General features: G+C 39.1%; 1 protein-coding gene across 3 annotated transcripts in view; it reads right to left on the reverse strand.

The window, feature by feature from the left end:
- The window catches only part of ANO4 (anoctamin 4), a 514,881-nt gene that overhangs the window by 214,891 nt on the left and 278,059 nt on the right, over nucleotides 1–21,931 (reverse strand). For all 3 annotated transcript variants that reach the window (XM_037846690.1, XM_037846691.1, XM_037846693.1), the window contains one exon: nucleotides 19,578–19,769. In XM_037846690.1, coding sequence (XP_037702618.1) covers nucleotides 19,578–19,769 — 192 coding nt within the window. The remainder of the gene's footprint in view (nucleotides 1–19,577; nucleotides 19,770–21,931) is intronic.

The raw sequence follows: 21,931 nt of genomic DNA on the forward strand, positions 1-21,931 counted from the left end.
GCTCCTGTGTCCATACAGCAAGACGAAAGGTCATATAATTTGTGTTGCAGCACAAGTTAATTGGGAAATTACTCTATGGTGTGGTGACTGAGCAAGAAATGCTTCTGGGTTGCACTCATTTTCAGGATTTGGAATTTTGCCTATGATGAGGATGGCAACAAAAATAATCACTCCCTCTTTTGATTGAGCACCTATCCTGTGCCAATGATCATAGTGGGCATTTGGCATGAATTACTTTATTTAATCCCCATAACAACACTTGTAGGGTTGCCAGCTAAAACAAATAAAAATACAAGGAATCAAGTTAAATTTGTGTTTCAGATAAACAATGAATAATTTTTTAGTCATTAGTGTGTCCCAGGCAATATTTGGGATGTACTTATACTATAGAAGTATTTGTTCTTTTCTGAAATTTAAATTAACTGGGAGCCCTTTTTTTAAACTGACTACCCTAACACTGTGAAATAGGTATTAGTATCCTCTTTTTACAGATGAGAAACAGATTCAGAAAGAATAAGTAATTTTTCAAGGTGTCGCAGGTATCAGGTAACACACTTGGGTTTTAAACTCCTAACAACAAAACTTGTACTCATAACCAGTAAAATATATTTGTCTATTATTATGCTCTTCCCTGTATCTGAACAGCTATGCCCCTGTCCTCCTGTTGATATTCTAATTGACCTTTAAAGTCCGATTTGTAGGCCATCTGCCTTTTAAATCTTTGATAAATTTCTTCAGTCAGAATGTTCCCACAACTTTATATCTATGTTCCAGCCCTTAACACCGTTTGAATTCTGTTCTATACAGTTACATACAGGTCTCTACCATGGACATTCTTCCACAGTCCATTTCCCTTTGCTACCATCATCTCTACTTCCTTCAGGGGAAGTGCCTGTCCCTCACTGTGTGCAGCCCAGGTGGGAGGATAAATCAATGAGCTCTGTCTCCCATTCTCAAGGCTGAAGGCAGAGGTCTCCTTTTGTTCAGTTAGACTATCTCTCCTAGATCTTTGAAACTTGAGCCAAATGCAAAAATAGGAATCATGGTAAGAGTTTATTCATTCCAGACAATCAGGTAGTTCTTTTCTTGGTTTCTGCCCTTTATCCAAGTTGATTTCTAGACTTTGCATCCACATCCTTCAAATTTAAATTGCTTCTTTGCTTGAATTAAATATTGGTTTCTGTTGCTGAAAACCAAAGAATCTTGACTGATAGTCTCTCTTGGGCATGATTGTGAGCTCCCTGAAGTCAATGTTTATTAAGAGTTCTGAACTATTCTAGCACCAAAGAGGTGTCTTCCAAATAAATATTTGTTAGTAGATAGCAGGCACTCAGAAATGTTATTAAAATCAAAGAGAGAGAGGTAGGGCAATATGGTGGAGTGGTGAGGTGTGGAATCTTGTTACTCCTCTAGGGCAGCTGATAAATAGCCAGGAACTGTATGGAACAGCCGTTTCAGGGATGTCTGTGACTGGTCATGTGTCGTACACCAGTCTGGAATGGGTGGTATGGTTGACATTGCAGTGAAAACCTGCAAGTTTCCCTGGCCAGGGGCTGGTGTCCCTCCCCACCAGGCACAGCAAACTGTCTTGGAGCTGGTTCCCCGAGGGGAAAAAAAAAAAATCTGTTCCTGGAGCAAGGAGGGGCTCAACCCAGCCCCAACTGCAGAATTAATTACCAAACTCAGACTGCTGAATAAAAGCTCCAAGCACAGATAAACTGAGAGCAGGCATGAAAGAAACCAGGAGCTATCAGTTAGGCAGAAAGGAGGTGGGGCTAACAGCAGAAAAAAACCGAGACTTTTGGAGTTGGAGGTGGTCAGAATACTGGAAAAGGGCTGGGCTCCAAGAAAAAGGGGCATATAGAAACAGGTACAAACTCCCATCTGCAGACCTGGGGATCTGGGGTCCAGCTCTGAGAAGGGTTATGAGGAAGAAAAGAGTTGGAGAGCAAGCAAGAGTCGGAGAGCAAGAAAAGAGTTGAAGAGCAAGCAAGAGTCAGAGAGCAACAAAAGGTCTTCCTTTCTTGCTCTCCAACTCTATCTTTTTGCTTTTCAATAGCCCATCAGAGCTCCTGTTTCAGCACTGCCCCAGACAAGGGCAGAATTAAAGTTACCTCAGAGTAACTATTCAGGTGAAAGAGATAATAGCCTAAAGGGCATATCTTTAAATAGTCTACACTGGGACTGACAAAACTTGGGGGGTGAGGAAAGGCCTTGAAAAGGGATTTTGTTTTCTTTTCTCTTTTTTGAAATAACTATTCTAAGTAGCCCATTACAGAAAGCTACAAATATTTGCAATTGGCCACTGGACCCAGGCAAAGGTAGAGCTAAGATAGGTCAGAGAGGCAAAGAAATGGGGAGACAATTCTCTAAATGGCATAACTTCCCCAACAAAAGGGGTGGGGGGGGGCAGGGCCCAGCTCAAGTTGCAGCCCTCCTTCAAAGAACCCAGACCCCATGGGCTGGAAAATGGAAACCAGCTTGAGTCAGCCATGTCCTGTCAGGGACATGGTCTGAGGAAATTAAAGGCACCTGTGGCACCTCTTTACACTGGTGGGGAGCTGCAGGCTGACAAGTGCCACCTGTAGGACAGGATAGGAAAAGCACAGAGACACTGACACAGGGTGTCAGTCTCAGGGAAATGTGATGTGAAGTACACTCTCCTCCTGAGACCTGGGCCTGTCTGGACTGGAAAAATCAGATTGGGGTCCATCATATCTGGGGGGACCCTCTCACAAAAAGGTTACATAGAGGCAGAGCAAGAACCAGAAAAGAAGAGGTGAAAAATTCTGATCACCTAAACAGAAGCTATGTTAGCGATCCAGAATAAGTTGAACTAAATGTCAAAGAACAAATAGAGAAAAAAGCTGACCAACAAGAAAACCCTAGGTAAAAGAGTGAAAATGAGCTCCAGAATAAACTAATCAAGAAAATCAGATGCCTAGACAGCTAAAAATAATGAGCCATACAAGGAAACACAAAAACATGGACCAACCAAAGAAACAAACTAACACTTCAACTGAGACACAGGAATTGAAACTAATTAATAATCAAACAAATCTCCTAAATCAATTCAAAAATCAAATCAATGAGCTCGGGAAAGACATGGCAAAAGAGATGAGAATATAAAGAAGACACCGGATGACCATAAAGAAAAATTCGTAAGCTTGAAAAAACAAATAGCAGAACTTATGGGAATGAAAGGCACAATAGAAGAGATGAAAAACACAATGGAGACAAACAACAGTAGATTTGAAGAAGCAGAAGAAAAGATGCTGAACGGGAAGACAGGACACTCTAAATCATACACACAAAAGAACAGATAGGGAAAAGAATGGAAAAATATGAGCAGGGTCTTAGAGAACTGAATGACAACATGAAGCATATGAATATATGTGTTATGGGTGTCCCAGAAGGAGAAGAGAAGGGAAACGGGGCAGAAAGAATAATAGAAGTAATCACTGAAAATTTCACAACTTTTATGAAGGACATAAAATTACAGATTCAAGAAGTACAGCACACCCCAAAAAGAATAGATCCCAATCAGACTGTCCAATGTCAAAGACAAAGAGAGAATTCTGAAAGCAGCAGAGAAAAACAATCCACTACATAAAAGGGAAGATTGATAAGACTATGTATAGATTTCTCTGAATAAACCAAAGAGGCGGGAAAGCAGTGGTATGAAATATTTAAAATGCTGAAAGAGAAAAACTGCAAACCAAGAATTCTATATCCAGCAAAACTCTCCTTCAAAAATGAGGGAGAGATTAAAATATTTTCAGACAAACAGACACTGAGAGAGTTTGTGAATAAGAGACCAGCACTATAAGAAATACTAAAGGGAGTGCTACAGGCTGATAGGAAAAGACAGAAGAGAGAGGTTTGGAGAAGAGTGTAGAAATGAAGACTATAAGAAAGGGTAAAAGGAGAGAGAGAGAAAAATAAGATGTGACATATAAAATCCAAAAGACAAAATGGTAGAAGAAAGTACTGCCCTTACAGTAATAAAACTAAATGTTAATGGATTAAACAACCCAATTAAAAGACACAGACTGGCAGAATGGATTAAAAACCAGGACCCATCTATATGCTGTATACAAGAAACTCACTTTAGACACAAGGACAAAAATAGGCTGAAAGTAAAAGGTTGGAAAAAGATATTTCACACACATAACAAGAAAAAAACAGGAGTAGCTATATTAGTATCAGACAAATTAGACTTCAAATGCAAAACAATTAAAAGAGACAAAGAAGGACAACATATATAAATAAAAGGGACAATTCATAAAGAAGCCATAACAATCATAAATATTTATGCACCAAGCCAGAGTGCCCCAAAATACATGAGGCAAATGCTGACAACCCTGAAGGAAGGAGCTACCTCTAAAGTAATAGTTGGAGAATTCAATATGTCACTCTCATCAATGGATATAACATCTAGACAGAGGATCAATACCAAAATAGAGATGTTGAATTGTACAGTAAGTGAACTGACTTGAGAGACATTTATAGAACACTACACCCCACACTACACCTCACAACAGCAGGATACACTTTTTTTCTCAAGTGCTCATGGATCATTCCCTAGGATAGACCACATGTTGGATCACAAAGCAAGTCTCAACAAATTTAAAAATATTGATATTACACAAAACACTTTCCCAGATCAAAATGGAATGAAGTTGGAAATCAATAACAGGCAGAAGGTCAGAAAATTCACAAATATATGGAGGCTAAAGAACATACTCTTAGACAACCAGTGGGTAAAGGAAGAAACTACAAGAGAAGTTAGTAAATACCTCGAGGCAAATGACAATGAAAACACAACATATTAGAACTTATGGGATGCAGCAAAGGCAGTGCTGAGGAGGAAGTTTATTGCCCTAAATGCCTATATTAAAAGAGAAGAAAGAGCAAAAATTGAGAAATTAACTGTTCACCTGGAGAAACTAGAGAAACAACAGCAACTTACCCCAAAGCACACAGAAGGAAAAATATAACAAAGATTAGCGTGGAAATAAATGAAATTGAGAACAGGAAAACAAAAGAGAGAATCAACAAAACCAGCAGTTGGTTCTTTGAAAAAATCAACAAAATTGATAGACCCTTAGCTAGACTAACCAAAAAAAAAAAAAAAAAGAGAGAGAGAGAGAGAGAGAGAGAGAGAGCAGATGCAAATAAATACAATCAGAAATGGGAAAGGGGATGTTCCAGTTTGCTAACACTGTCATTTTGCAAAAACCATAAATGGATTGGCTTTTATAAAGGGGGGTTATTTGGTTATAGAGTTACAGTCTTAAGGCCAAAAAGTGTCCAAGGTAAGGCATCAACAATAGGGTACCTTCACTGAAGGATGGCCGATGGCATCCAGAAAACCTCTATTAGCTGGGAAGGCATGTGGCTGGTGTCTGCTCACTCCCAGGTTGCATTTCAAAATGGCATTCTCCAAAATGTAACCATCATTCAATGGCCATCTTCAAACTGTGACTCTAAGCAGCAGCTATCTCCAAAATGTCACTCTCAGTTGTTCTCAGGTCCCTCTGTTTGTGAGCTCTTTTTATAGGACTCCAGTGAACTAATCAAGACCCACCCTGAATGAACAAGGTCACATTTCCATGGAAACATTCAATCAACAGGTCACACCCTAATCAAAAGTGTCACTCACAGTTGGGAGGGTCAAATCTCCATGGAAACACTCAATCAGAAGGTTCCAACCTAATCAACACTAATACCTTTGCCTCTACAAGACTGCATTAAAGAATATGGCTTTTTCTGGGCCATAATATATACAAACTGGCACAGGAGACATAACTACTGACCCCACAGAAATAAAGGAGAAAATAAGAAGATACTATAAGCCACTATATGCTAATAAACTAGACAACTTAGAAGAAGTGGCAACTCCCTAGAAAAGCATGAACAACCAACATTGACTCCAGAAGAAATAGATGACCTCAACAAACCAATCACAGGTAAAGAGATTGAGTCAGTCATCATCAAAAAGCTCCAAAAAAAAAAAAAAAAAAAAGAAAAGAAAAAAGCCAAGGAGCAGATGGCTTCACATGTGAATTCTATGAAGCATTCAAGAAAGAAGTAGTGACAATCCTGCTCAAACTCTTCAAAAAAAATTGAAGAGGAGGGAAAGCTATCTAATCATTCTACAAAGTCAACATCATCCTAATACCAAAATCAGACAAAGACACTACAAAAAAAAATTATAGACCAATCTCTTTAATGAATCTAGATGCAAAAATCCTCAACAAAATGCTCACAAATCGAATTCAGCATCACATTAAAAGAATTATACACCACACCCAGGTGACATTTATTCCAGGTATGCAAGGCTGGTTCAACACAAGAAAATCAATTAATGTAATATACCACATCAATCATTCAAAGCAAAAGAACCATATGACCATCTTGATCGATGCAGAAAAGGCATTTGACAAAATTCAACATCCTTTTTTGATGAAAACACTTCAAAGGATAGGAATAGAATGGAACTTTCTCAATATGATAAAGGCAATACATGAAAAGCCCACAGCTAACATCATACTCAAGGGGAAAGACCAAAAGCTTTCCCTCTAAGATCAGGAGCAAGACAGGGTTGCCCACTGTCACCACTGTTATTCAACATTGTGCTTGAAGTTCTAGCTGGAGCAATTAGGCAAGAAAAAGAATTAAAAGCATCCAAATTGGAAAGGAAGAAGTAAAACTTTCACTGTTTGCAGATGACATGATCCTTTATGTAGAAAATCCAGAAAAAGCTACAGCAAAGCTACTAGAGCTAATCAATGAACACAGCAAAGTTGCAGGCTACAAGATCCACATGCAAAAATCAGTAGTGTTCCTATACACAAATAATGAGCAACAGGAGGAGGAAATCAAGTAAAAATTCCATTTACAATAGCAACCAAAAGAATCAAGTATTTACAAATAAACTTAACCAAAGCCACAAAAGATCTATACACAGAAAACTACAAGAAGTTGCTAAAACATATCAAACAGAACCTAAAAAAATGGAAGAACATACCGTGTTCATGGATTGGGAGACCAAATATAGTTAAGATGGCAATTTTACCTAAACTGATATACAGATTCAATACAATGCTAATTAAAATCCCAACAACTTACTTTGCAGAAATAGAAAGACCAATAACTAAATTTATTTGGAAGGGCAGGGTGCCATGAATAGCCAAAAATATCTTGAGAAAGAGGAACAAAGTGGGAGGTCTCACACTACCTGACTTTGAAGCATACTACAAAGCTACAGGGGTCAAAACAGCATGGTACTGGCATAAAGATATATACCGACCAATGGAATCGAATTGAGTGTTCAGAAATAGACCCTCTCATCAATGGAGAATTGATGTTTGATAAGGCAGTCAAGCCAGTGAAACTTGGACAGAGCAGCCTCTTCAATAAATGGTGTTTGGAGAACTGGATATCTATATACAAAAGAATAAACAAGGACTCCTATCTCACACCTTATACAAAAATTAACTTGACATGGATCAAGGACCTAAACATAAGCATTAAGACTATAAGACTTTTAGAAGAAAATGAAGGGAAATATCTTAAAGATCTAGTGATAGGAGGTGGTTTCCTAGATCTTATACCCAAAGCGCGAGCAACCAAAGAAGAAATAGATAAATGGGATCTTCTCAAAATTAAACACTGTTGTACATCAAAGGACTTCGTCAGAAAAGTAAAAAGGCAGTGTATGCAATGGGAGACAATATTTGGAAACCACATATCAGATAAAGGTTTAATATCCAGAATATATAAAGAGATCCTATAACTCAACAACAGAAAGACAAACAATCCAATTAAAAAATAGGCAAAACCTCCCCCTTACATGGGACCTGACTCCCAGGGGTGTAAATCTCCCTGGCAACACAGGATATGACTCCCAGGGATGAATCTGGACCTGGCATCGTGGGATTGAGAACATCTTCTTGACCAAAAGGGGGCTGTGAAATGAAACGAAATAGTTTCAGTGGCTGAGAGATTTCAAATGGAGTTGAGAGGTCACTCTGGTGGACATTCTTATGCACTATATAGATAACACTTTTTAGGTTTTAATATACTGGAATAGCTAGAAGTAAATACCTGAAACTACCAAACTCCAATCCAGTACCCTTGATTCTTGAAGATGACTGTGTAACAATGTAGCTTACAAGTGGTGACAGTGTGACTGTGAAAACCTTGTGGATCACACTCCCTTTATCCAGTGTATGGATGGATGAGTAGAAAAATGGGGACAAAACCTAAATGAAAAATAGGGTGGGATGGGAGGGGTGATTTGGGTGTTCTTTTTTTATTTTTATTTTTTATTCTGATTTTGATTCTTTCTAGTGTAAGGGAAATGTTCAAAAATAGATTGGGGTGATGATGTACAACTATAAGATGGTACTATGAATAGCTGATTTACACCATGGATGACTGTATGGTATGTGAATATATCTCAATAAAACTGAATTTTAAAAATAGGCAAAAGACATGGACAGACACTTTTCTGAAGAGGAAACACAAATGGATCAAAAACATATGAAAAGATGCTCAGCTTCACTGGCTATTAGGAAAATGCAAATCAAAACCACAATGAGATATCATCTACTGGAATGGCCATTATCCAAAAAACAGAAAATTACAAGTGTTGGAGAGGATGTGGAGAAAGAGGCACACTTATTCACTGTTGGTGGGAAGGTAGAATGGTGCGCTACTCTGGAAGGCAGTGTGGTGGTTCCTCAGGAAGCTAGCTGTAGAATTGCCATATGATCCAGCAATTCCATTACTAGGTATATACTCAGAGGAACTGAAAGCCAAGACACAAATGGATATTTGTAAACTGATGTTTATCGTGGCATTAATCACAATTGACAAGAGATGGAAACAGTCCAAATGTTCACCAACAGATGAGTGTATAAACAAACTGTGGTATATACACACGATGGAATATTACACAGCTGTGAGACAGAACAAAGTCATAGAACATATAATAACATGGATGAACCTTGAGGATGTTTTGTTGAGTGAAGTTAGCGAGAAACAAAAGGACAAATACTGTATGGTCTCACTAATATGAATTAACATTAATGAGCAAACTTTGAGTGCTAAAGCTGAGAACACAGGTTACCAGGAGATAGAAAAAGAGTAGAGATCAGGCATTTGATGCTGAAGGAATATAGACTGTTCAACAGGATTGACTGTATACATCTAGAAGCAGAGAGCATAATACTGTGTGATGGTAGCACAATATTGTAAGTACACTGAACAAAGATGTCTGTGAGCAAATCTGAAAGAGGAGGGCTAGGGGCAAGTGTGACACCAGAAGGAAAGATAGATGATTAATGACTAGGACTGTCTATCTTAGTGAAACTTAGATATTATGATGATGACTAAATGTACAAATATAAAAATGTTTTTACATGTGGGAGAACAAATGAATGTCAACCTTGCAAGGTGTTGAAAAAGGGATGGTATTGGGGAAAAATATAATCAAAGTGAACTGGAGTCTATGGTCAACAGTAACATTGTAATATGCTTCCATAAAATTTTACAAAGGCAATATACCAAAGCTAAATGTCTATGAGAGGAGGATATAGGGGAGGGGTATAGGATTCTTGGTAGTGGTGTTATGTGACCTTATTATTGTATTGTACTGTATTTTAATTTTTTTTTCATTTTATTATCCTTTTAAGAAAAAAATTTTTTGGAGTAATGAATTTGTTTAAGTACTGATTGTAGTGATGAAGGCACAACTATATGATGATTCTGTAAACAATTGATTGTACCCTGTGAATGACTGCACGTTATGTGAATATATTGCTATAAAATTTCAGGGAAAAATATGAACAGAGGGATACAAGTGCTGGAGAAAACATGGAGATAGGGATGTACCTATTTACTGTTGGTGGGGAAGTAGAATTGTTTAGTCTATCTGGAGGACACTGTGGTGGTTCCACAAGAAACTAAGTACATGGGTGCCATGTGGTCCTGCAACCCCATTACTGGGTATATACTTGGAAGAACTGAGAGTAGGGACATGAATGGACATTTGCACACCGGTGGTTATGGCAGCAGTATTCATGATTTGCAATGTTTGGAGGTGGCCTAAGGGTACACTGACTGATGAACAGAATAGTGAGCTATGGTGTATGCATACAATAGAATATTTGAGTTGCTGCAAGAAGGAATGAAGTTGTGTGACATGCAACTAGGTGAATGGATCCTGAGGACAGCATTTTGAGCAAAGTATGACAGAAACAAAAAGACAAACATTATAATGCCTCACTAATATAGGCTAACTACAATGTACAAACTCTTGAGAATTGGATCTTAGAGCACAGCTTACCAGGGGAACACTTACTGTAATGGTCCCTAGATTGTAAGCTCTTACAGCAGTCACATCTATTCCTGAATTGTAACGGCTGTCTCCAAATTCTGTGATGCTGAGCTCTTTGTGTATAACCTGGTTGGTCTCTGGAAATTTGGGCATCTGTGTGACACCTGAAACCTGGAGTTAGAGCTCGGCAGCTATGAATGTCAGTAGTACATCATACAGCAAATGTTCAAAAAGCTGAAAAAGAGTCCAGACTTCAATTAGAGATATGAATGAAGAAGATCTGGTTAGGACTAAGGCAAATCAGGCCAAAGGGTAAAGGACGATATTGACTGTGCCTTAAAACTTCAACTTCTGTGTGAAACTGAGGGAAGAGATGTTTATTTAGTGCAGGATCTATATTTTCTGCAGCACACTAAATAATTTAACTTATATGGTCAGTTTATTCAAACACCATAATTACATGGAACTTGGAATAGGAAGTGAGATCTGGTAGTTTGTACAGGTTAGTGTGAAATCCCAATACATCCCAAAGTAATTTGGGCAAAGAAAAAAAATATATTTGCAGGGCCCCCTAAGGAACTGGGGAAAAATGTGGAAATGTTGGACTCCCCCACTTGGGTTATTACTGATATTCTCATAAACATTGAGGACTAACAATTTAGTAGGCCACACCCTCAATCTTGGGGCTTGCCCTTATGAAGCTTGTTACTGCAAAGCAGAGGCCAAGCCTAAGAGTCTCCCCCAGAGAACCTTTGGTTGCTCAGATGTGGTTCCTCTTTCTCTCTAAGCCCACTTGGCAGGTGACTCACTGCCCTTCCCCCTATTGGGACATGACTCCCAGGGGTGTAAATCTCCCTGACAATGCAGGATATGACTCCCGGGGATGAGCCTGGACCCAGCACCATATGATTGAGAAAATCTTCTTGACCAAAAGGGGGAAGTGAAATGAAACAAAATAAAGTTTCAGTGGCTGAGAGATTTCAAATGGAGTTGAGAGGTCACTCTGGAGGGCATTCTTATGCACGATATAGATATCCCTTTTTAGTTTTTAGTGTATTGGAATAGCTAGAAGGAAATACCTGAGACTGTTGAACTGCAACCCAGTAGCCTTGATTCTTGAAGACGATTGTATAACTATGTAGCTTACATGGTGTGACTGTGTAAGTGTGAAAACCTTGTGGCTCCCACTCCCTTTATCCAATGTATGAACAGATGAGTAGAAAAATGGGGACAAAAACTAAATGAAAAATGAGGTGGGATGGAGGGCGTGGAATGCTTTGGGTATTCTTTTTTACTTTTAATTTTATTCTTAATTCTTTTTGGAGTAAGGAAAATGTTCAAAAATTGATTGGGGTGATGAATGCACAACTATATGATGGTGCTGTGAACAGTTGATTGTGCACTGTGGATTACTGTATGGTATGTGAATATATATCAATAAAACTGAATTTAAAAAAGTTACTGGAATTTACCATTTATATGAAATCACTAGAATATGCAAATTCAGAGAGACATAAAGTAGAGTACAGGTTACCAGGGGCAGGGTAGGGGGTGGGAAGGGAGAATGGGGAGTTAATGCATAATGGGTACAGGGTTTCTGTTTGGAATGATGGTAAAGTTCTGTTAATAGACAGTGGTGAGTGTAGGACAAGTATGATTAACCCCACTAAACTGCATGCTTGGGAGTAGTTTAGATGGGAAAACTCATGTTGCATTGTAGGTTTCCATATTTATAAAAGAATAAGAGAGACTAAAGGGACAATAATAACTAAATGCTATACATGCTGGACTGGATCTAACAACAGAGCAGAAAGTGTGCAAAAGGACATTATTGGGACATATGAAAAAACTGGAGTATAGACTGTAAGCTTTATATCAATGCTAAATGTCTTGAACTTGGTAACTGTACCTAAGGTGGTTACATAAGTCGATTTCCTTGTTCTTAGGAAATGTACATGGAATTAATAAATGTTCAAGGAGCACGATATATACAACCTGCTCTCAAATATTTATAAAATAGATGGCAGGCAGGCAGATGGATGGACATATGGAGAAATGGATGGATAGATAGAATGATACGGTAAATGTATCATTTACATTATAAGTTGTTGGATCTGGGTATCCGGGTAGGGGTGTATGTTGTAGTTCTCTGTACACAGTTCATATTATTTTGCAACTGTCCTATAAGTTGAAATATTTCAAAATAAAAAGGTTTTTAAAATTAAAAAAAAAAAATAAAAGGGAGATAAATGAACTGAAATTGTTTAGGGCTGATGACATGGAAAATCTACAAACTTTCATACTTTTTTGTACTTAAAAACCAATCTGAGGGGGCTTTTAGAGAGTACTTTGGGAAGCGAGATTATTAACATTATAAAAAGTATATGGATGACTTAATAGGCTTGATATGACTAAAATGTCCATGCTGCTTCTAAGATCTATGATTCACCACAAATAAGAAAATCAGTTTTAGAGCTATTCTATAATCTCTCTATAGAGAGCTATGATGCATTAGTGTAAGTATGCTAAAAATAAAAAAGATGGAATTGAAATTGTGCGCTAGCTTGACAGAATAATATAACTTTAAAGTACAGTTATAAAAAATAGGTTTCCAAGTGTACTTTGTTTAAAATTATTTTTAAAAGTAAAGTTCTGTGTTAACAGGATTGCCTTTATTTATACTTTCAACCAACAGTCAATACGTGTAGGGCTGAAAATCTATGACAAAATGACGGATAGATAAATGTAATGATGTGTTTTAAAGGTGAGAGCAGTGACTTTATATATGCTAAATTATCCCATGCTGGTTATTACACCATTAAGAAATACTTTAATAACATTTCTTTAATTTTGTATTATTTTAATATCAGTACAGGATGTCAGTTCAAGGAAAGGACAGACTGACTACTCTGTCTAGGTCAAGCACAAACAGAATATTTTATTCCAATTCAGGCACTGTATTTTCAAAGACGCAGTAATGAAACATTCTGTTTATAACAGCAGAGTGGGTAGGATAACAAAGAATCTGAAAACCATGTTGTTCAAGAAAGCAATCAAAAAACTAGGAAATGTTTCAGTTGGCAAATAGTTCAGGATGAGTTTTTGAACAACTGAAGAAATATCATATGAAAGAAGAATTAGATTTATTCTGCATAACTTCAGAATGCAAACCTATAACCAGTGGGCAGAATAGATTTTGACAAGCAACAAATAATCACTTAGTAGGAATCTTGTACAATATTTGGGTTAAGCATGATGGAAGATACAAAGATAAACTGGATATAGGCCCAGCCTTCCAAGAGAACTACAAAACCCTAAAAGCAGGATTTTAATAAGGCTTCCAAATTTTGTGGAAACATGGAACAGTGAGAGATCAATTCTGACCAGTGGGATCTAGGGAGGCTTCCTGGAGGAAGTAGAATTAGAGTTAGATTTTAAGGAATGAGAAGGGCTAGAAAGAGATTTATTTGGGGAAGGAGCATTCCAGAGAGAGTTGGGGGTGGGGGTGAGCTTGAGCAATGGCAGAGAAATGGAAGCATATAAGACCACTAAAGAAATAGTGAAAAGCTGTGGATGGTTAAAGTAGAATAAAGCAGGAGGTAGACTGGAAGAGTACAGAGGCTTAAAATTAAATTGGAGAGGGCTTGAAAAACTGGACTCACAAGATTGCACTTTATTCTGGATAGCCATAAAGATTTTAAAGCAGGGGAGGATTGATATTAATCAATTTCTCTGGAGGAGAACTTTGGAGTGATATGGTAGATTAGTTTGAGAGAGCCACTGAAGGCAACTCCTCATCCTCTGAATCCCTCCCACTGGGATCTCCAGAATTCTCTGTCCATCATCAGTCAAGAGACCAATTATTCAGATTATTAGTTTCATCTTCTTCCTCTAATGGAAACCTGGCTCTTCTCAGAGGTCACTGTTTGTCTATGGCTCTTTCATGTGATATTGTTTTTCTTCCACAGCCCTGGCACCAATGGATCTGGGGGAGGGGTAGGTAGCTTCCTTGGATCTCATTGCCACTTCAGGCCATTCTCCTTCCCTCTTCCCTAAACACCCCCAGCCTTGAAACTCATGTTGTCTTATTATATCATCTTCTACCTTTTATCAGTGCACTCATCTGTTGCCTCCCAGGTCACACTCCCTGATTTCTTAATGATGTTACCTCCTGGCTCATTATCACTTTCCCTAAAACTACTCAGTTTATATATGATCCCTCCCATATGCTGGCTTCTCAGTCCCTGGAAATTCTCTCTCCCTATGATCCTGCCCTCCACACTATTACATTGACTCTTTTCACACCCTTGCCTAGACCTTGTCATTACCAATAACAGGACAATACCCCCCCACTCCATGATGTCAGTGCCATGCACTGACCACCACCTGCTGTCTTTCTGGCTCCTCCTCCTATTGCCCTTTCCACTCCTCTGGAACTTCCAACCAATTGATCCTATCAACTATTTCATATTCCTCATCTTTGATGTCTTCTCTTCCTTGTTTACCAAGCTTTAATCAATCCTTATAATCACTTCCTTTCATGTACCTTCAATTTCATCTCTCTCTTTTCTTACTTCCTTGGCAAAATCACAACTCTGATTAAACCCAGCTCTCCACCTACTGTATGCATTCACCCACGCAACTAAACAAGGTTAGAGAAAACCCACAACCATGATGACCAGTCCCACTTTAATTTCATGACCATCAATTTCAAATAGGCCTTTAAGGTAGACTAGCAATCATATTTCCCATGTCCATTCGCTCTCTCTTAGTTCTCTGGTGACCATTTCATCTTGGTTCCATTTTCATTCTTAGTGGTGACCTTGCCTCCCATATTATGGATAAAATTGGCACAATTGGAAGAGAACTTCCTAGATCCTAAAAATATACATAACTACCTACCAACATCCATATACTCTGCCTTCCCACCTGTTATCACAAATAAAACTATTCATGATCCTCTTGTGCATAGCTCTCATCCCTTCCTTACCACCTCCCACATTATGAATTCTCTCCCTCTCTCCTACATCAGGAATGATCTGCTGGAGATTTGCTATTTCGAAAACAAACTATCTATTGCCCTACTTCTTCACTACCCTTCACAGCAAAACCACTCAAAAAGTTGTCCATATTCACAGTATCCAAATTATCTTCTCCTATTCTCTTTTAAATCCATTTCAGTAAGAGTTTCATCCCCACCACTTTACCAAAACTTCTCTTAGGAAAATCACCACTGACCTCCACATTACTAAAAATCAATGGCCAATTCTCAATTTTCATCTTAGTTGACTTTTAGCAACATTCAATCTAGATAATCATTCCTCTATTCTTTTTTTTTTTAATCTTCATTTTATTGAGATATATTCACATACCACGCAGTCATACAAAACAAATCGTACATTCGATTGTTCACAGTACCACCACACAGCTGTACATTCATCACCTAAATCAATCCCTGACACCTTCATTAGCACACACACAAAAATAATAAGAATAATAATTAAAGTGAAAAAGAGCAATTGAAGTAAAAAAGAAGAACATTGGGTACCCATTCCTCTATTCTTAATAAACTTTCATTATTTAACCCAGACATGGTATTTCTGGTTTTTCTCCACTCTTGCTGGTCAATCTTTCTCAGCCTTCTTTGCTAGTGTTTATCTTCTCTCTGACCTCTTACTATTGGAGTGCCCCATATCTCAGCCTTTAATCCTCTCCTCTTCTCCATCTATACTTCCTCCCTTGGTCATCTCTTCCATCTCTTGGCTTTAAATATCATTTATATGGCAAAAACTGTCAATTATATGTCTCTTTCCCAGACCAATATCTCAAATTCCAGGCATGTTTATCCTTCTATGCACATGATCTTGCCAGTTCTCAATATTACCATATCCAAAATCAAGCTTTTGATTTCGGTCCCACCTTTGCCTTCCAATCCACTAAACCTGCTTCCCCTGTAGCCTTTTCCATCTCAGTTAATGCTAATCTACCCTCCTGTTTGCTTAGACCCAAACAAAACAAAACAAAACAACTCTTGGATTCATTCTTGGCTCTTTCTCTTCTACTCCACATCTAATCTATTATGAAATCCTGTAGGCCAACTTTAAAGTACATGCAGAATCCAAGATTTCACCACCATTTTTGCCATCCATAGTTGAAGCTGCTATCTTCTCTCAACTGGATTATTAATGTGGCTTCCTACTTTATGTCCTTACCTTTTCCCCCATCTCCCTATAATCTATTGTCAAAAAATAGCAAGAGTGACCCTGTTAACAAATAATTCAGATTTGGGGATTCTTCAGTTCAAAACCTTGTAAGATCTCCCCATTGCACAAAGAGTTCAAAGTCCCTAGTGGCCTACAAGGTCCTGACCCATCTGACCTCTCTGACCTGACCTCTCCCCCTCACTTACTCTCCATCTATACTCCAGGCTCAGTGGCCTGAGTGCTGTTCCTCAAACTACCAAGCCCACTCCTACCCTGGGCCCTGTCCTGTGGCTGACCCTCTGATAGAATGAGCTTGTCCAGACATCCACATGACTCTCAGTTCCTTCCAGTCTTTGATCAAATGACTCCTCCAAAATGCAGCCTACTCTAACTACTTTATTTAAAATTACAACATGCCACTCCATTCCCACCACCTGATTCCCTTTTCATTTTAGCCATAGTACTTATCCCCTTCAAAAACCCTATAATTTATCTATTTATCATGTTTATTTAATGTCTATTTCCACCAGTCAATATGTGAACTCCCCAAAGGTAATTCACCTTTGTCTGCTTCATTCACTTAATGTATCCCAAGTATTTGAAGAGTGCCTAGTAACCTAGAAGGCCTATAGTAGGTAGGTATTTGTTGGGTGAAAGGCAGGAAAAGCAATTAGAAAGCTATTGTGATAGTCCCAAAAACAGCTAATGAAGATTCAGTTCAGTCCTACCCTAGAATTATTTACTGGGGCTACAAAGATAAATAATTGAATCCCCACTCTCGATGACCTTAAAATGGAGAGATAGACAGGTAATTTCACAATGTTAAAAGTTAACAAAGCAAAACCAGGGCATCCTAGAAGAACAGCAAGAGCAAAGGTTAGGAGGCATGAAACAGCATCATGCATTTGGAAAGCTAAAAGAAAGTCAGAATGACTCGATAGGATGGTCTTTTTGATATGCCAACTTGGATAGGCTACAGTCCTCAGTTATTTAATCCAACACTAATTTAGGTATTGCTGTGAAGGTATTCTGTAGATGTGATTAACATCCATAATTGGCTGACTTTAAGGAAGAGAGATTATCCTAGATAATCTGGGTGGGCCTGATTCAATCCATTGCAAGGCCTTAACAGTAGACTGAGGCTTCCTTTAAAAAGAGGAAATTCCACTTATGGACAGGAGCTTCAACCTGTATACAAGAATTCCAGCCTGACTTTTTTGATAGCCTGCCCTAGTAACTTCCATATCACATAAGCCAATTCCTTGTAATAAATATTTTAATATATATCACCTACTTATTTTGCTTCTCTGATTGAACACTGAATGAATATAAAGTATAAGGCATAAGGAGGGGAACAAAAGAAGGATGAGAAGCAGCAGGGCTAGGTCCTAAAGGGCATCTGGCTTGCCCTTCTACAAGGTCTGAACTTTAAGTCAAACCTTAAGTCAATAGAACAAGTAAGATAAATGGCAGGATCAAATCTGAGTCAGAGATGAACCATTCTGGATGAACCATTCTGGTGTGGAGGATGTACTGGGATGGGAGGCAAGAGGAACAGGGAGATGCTAGCAGTTGGGAAACCAGGAAAGCGATTTGTGAGAAAAGTAAGAGGAGAACCAGGAAAGAAGACCATCATGGAAGCCAGGAGAATTGTGTTTGGGGAAGAAGTGGGTAGTCCTCCCAGGTCTGGTGCATCAAAAGAGTCTGGCAAGCTCCTACCACGTTGTGATAAAAGGACGTCACTTGGGGCCTCAAGAATAGCTATGATAGAGTGGAGGAGCTAGAAACTGGACTGTGTTGGGTTGAACAGTGGCTGGGAAGCGAGACTGCAGAGCAAAGAACGGTGGATTATTCTTTCAGAAGTATGGCTTGGAAGGGAGGAGGAAAGTGTAGCAGGAGAGAGTAAAGGGTACAGCATCAAAGGAAGATGTTTAGAGTGGGAAAAGCCTGAGTTGAACCTTTTCATAGACATAGAGGAAAGAGTCAAAAGGGAGATGAGCAAGGTTCACAAGAGGAGTGGTGGCTGAGGCTAAAGGGCATAGATGGAAGGTTTGGTCAAAGATGGTGGGAACGCCCTCATCTTCTGAAACTTGAATAACCAGGGAAGGATGGGAGCAAACATGGATACATTTAGAGATGGAGGAACAGGGGCTGCAGTAATTCATGCCCAGTGGCCCCAGGTTTCTCAGGAAACAAGGTCATCTGCCGAGAGAGAGAAGATGGTGACTTATCTAGGATGGACTTGGCTTCTGTGGAGGCTGGGTAGCCCATGACAGGCTATTATAGAAAGGATTTCAGGATTGGGTGGAGTTAGACTAAATGACTTCTGAATTCTCTCATAGTTCCAAGTTTCCAAAAGAACCAGAAGGGCAGGAATGTTGCCTTTTCACTACCAATGTTTCCTCGGCACACAAAACAATGCCTGGTATATAGAATACACTCAATAAACATTTGTTTAATGAATATACAAACAAACAAGCAAACAAAACATCTTAGTCGGAATTACTTGCTATAATATAGAATCCTTTTAACATTATTAAGAGATCACAGATGCTTCTCAGAACCTGTGAAACTTAATATACTGATTCCAGTCTCTGCCCCTTGCATCAGGAGGATGTGGGCAAGTCAATCCAGATAACTCAGACTTCAAGGTGGGTATTTTTAGCTTGAACTTTTCCTGGGCTATCTTAGAGCAAATTATCAGGAAAATGGCCAAATATCTATTTTGTTTTATTATACAGCAAGCCTTCTGAACTGAACAAGAGTTTATTCATTCCACTTTTTATTTAGATTCTACCACAGTACGTAGAATGTAGCCTTAACCTTCTTTGATACATTCATCTCTCTCTCTCCCTTTATTCGTCCTGGTGACATTTACCACTGAAGTGAGAGGGGAAAAAAACAAGACTCTTTAAAAAGGTGAGCTTAAATAGAAGTATGGCATAATAATACATAATAAAAATAAAATGCAGGCTGTGTTGAATTGCTGCTAAAATAGGTCCCTGTTGAAATTCCCCATGCTTTACCTGGGTGGAAGACCCTGGTTTTCCCATTAGTGATTCCAGAAGAGCTGGCCTCCATTTTTATTGACCTTCTGCCTGGTGGGAGTGAGGAATGCCTGACCACGGGCAGGCGGCGTGACGCTGGACGACTTGCCACACTTCGCCGTTGATGGATTTGCAAACGCTTTTCTGCCCCATGAATAGATAAACTTAAACCTGCAATGAGAAAGATCACCATATTGAAGAAGTCAGTTCAGAATGGCTAAAATGCCAAGTTGTTCATTTCTGGCACCAAATCCAGAAAACAAAAGCTATCACTTCCAAATTCTTAAAGGATATGAGTGACACTAGAATTACGATACCAATCAATTTACATTATCTTTTTAATTGAATATTATTTCATTAAAAAGTGACATGTACAGGGTTCTTATTTGGAACGATGGAAATGTTTGGTAATAGAAGGTGGCAATAGTAGCACAACATTGTGAACGTAACTAACAGCATTGAAATATATATCCAAATGTGATTAAAAGGAGAAATGTTAGATTGTAAATATGGTAACAGAAAAAAAATTTTTTAAAAAGTCCATGGAACTACACTACACAAACAGTGGACCCTAAGTTAAAGCAAGGACTATACTTAATAGTACAATTATAAAAGTGTGCTATCATCAATGGTAACAAATGTTCTATACCAATGCAAGGAGTTGGTGGTGGGTGGTATATGGGAATCCTGTATTTTATGCATGATTGTTCTGTAAACCCACAACATCTCTAATGAAGAAAAAAAAGTGGACATGCGTAGTTATCATGACAAGACTTTTATAAACAGGAATCCAATAGAATCAATTATTAAAGTTCTTACAACTCCAAATCCTGAAAAAATATTCACATAGTTGGCATCCTATTGTCAAGGTCTATGAGGGTTAGAAACTGTTGTGGGCTGTCTGGAACATGAATAAAAATTGGGAAACTTTCTCCATGGGACTCATGGGTAAGTCAGAGTTGGAGAATGAAATCAGATTATACATTTCTGATAACCTTAGAATGATATACATTTTAAAAACAAGTTTATTCTGGAAAATTTAAAACACACTGTACCAGTTCATATATATTATGTCCCCTAGAAAAAGCCATGTTCTTTGATGTAATCTTGTGGGGGCAGAAATATTAGTGTTGATTAAGTTGGAATGTTTGGATTAGGTTGTTTCCATGGAGATGCACCCCACCCAACTGTGGGTGATGACTCTGGATAATTTCCATGGAGGTGTGGCCACACCCATTCAGTGTGGGCCTTGATTAGTTTACTAGAGCATTATATAAGCTCAGACAGAGGAGAACCTAAGAGGATGGCTAGAAAAGACAAGGCAAAAAAACACCTCCATGAAAAATACTAGATAAAAGCCAGAAAGTGACCCAGAACACCAGTTCCAGTGATGCACCAGCCAGACAAGGTATGCTAAATCCACAGGGACAGTGCACTTGGTGAAACTGAGAGTCTACATTCTGAAATGAGTGAGTGAGCCCGCTGAATGTCCAGCAGCCATGCTGTGGTGTGGGGAAACCGGGGACTGGTGTTTGGAGGCAGTGTAGTTTTTTTTTAAAAAAAAAACAAAAGCGGCTGCAGATATGGCAGTGAGAACCACACAGTGAAGTGCAGCAGGAAAGGGCTGTGAGAATGCCTCAATATCTGGAATGGAAGATAGCCTTTTGTGCACTCACTGCTAGTTGTCTCAGAGCGAGGAGGGTAGAGGGGAGCCAAAAGGGGAAATAAAACTACGTCCATTACATCCATCTTCCCGGTGGGCTGGGAACACTCCTGCTCAGGGTCAGAGCCACAGCCCAGGGCTGCACCAAGGGACCCAGTGTGACAGGAATTGTTTCCAGCAACACCGCGCACATGCCACAATATCGGGCGTGGACAATAGCCTTTTACGCACCCACAGCTAATTGTCCCGGAGCTGGGAAGGTGGAGCTGTGTGAAAAGGGGGAACTTAACACGTCCCATTCAGCCATCTTTACAGCAGGCCGGGAATGCCCCTGCACGGCCCGGCAGCCCAGGACTTCCCTTGAAGGACAGTGCACATTTGTGACATAGTACAGCCTTCCCTCAGCAAAGGCCCTAGAAGGGCATGGCTGGGAAGAAGAACCCACCTATAAATCCCAGGGACCCTACGCCAATACCAAGGACTTGTGGGCCAGTGGCAGAGACAATCTGTGGCGAGACTGAAATGAGGGTTTAGACTCTTGCAACAGCCTTAAATCTCCAGGAACACCTGGGAGGTTTGATTATTAAAGCTGCCCTGCCTCCCTAATCACTCAGACACATGCCCCACATTCAGGACGGACAGCACCAACAACACACCCAAACTTGGTGCA

This window comes from Choloepus didactylus, chromosome 8 (assembly GCF_015220235.1).
Source record: "Choloepus didactylus isolate mChoDid1 chromosome 8, mChoDid1.pri, whole genome shotgun sequence".
Taxonomy (NCBI): Eukaryota; Metazoa; Chordata; class Mammalia; order Pilosa; family Megalonychidae; genus Choloepus; species Choloepus didactylus.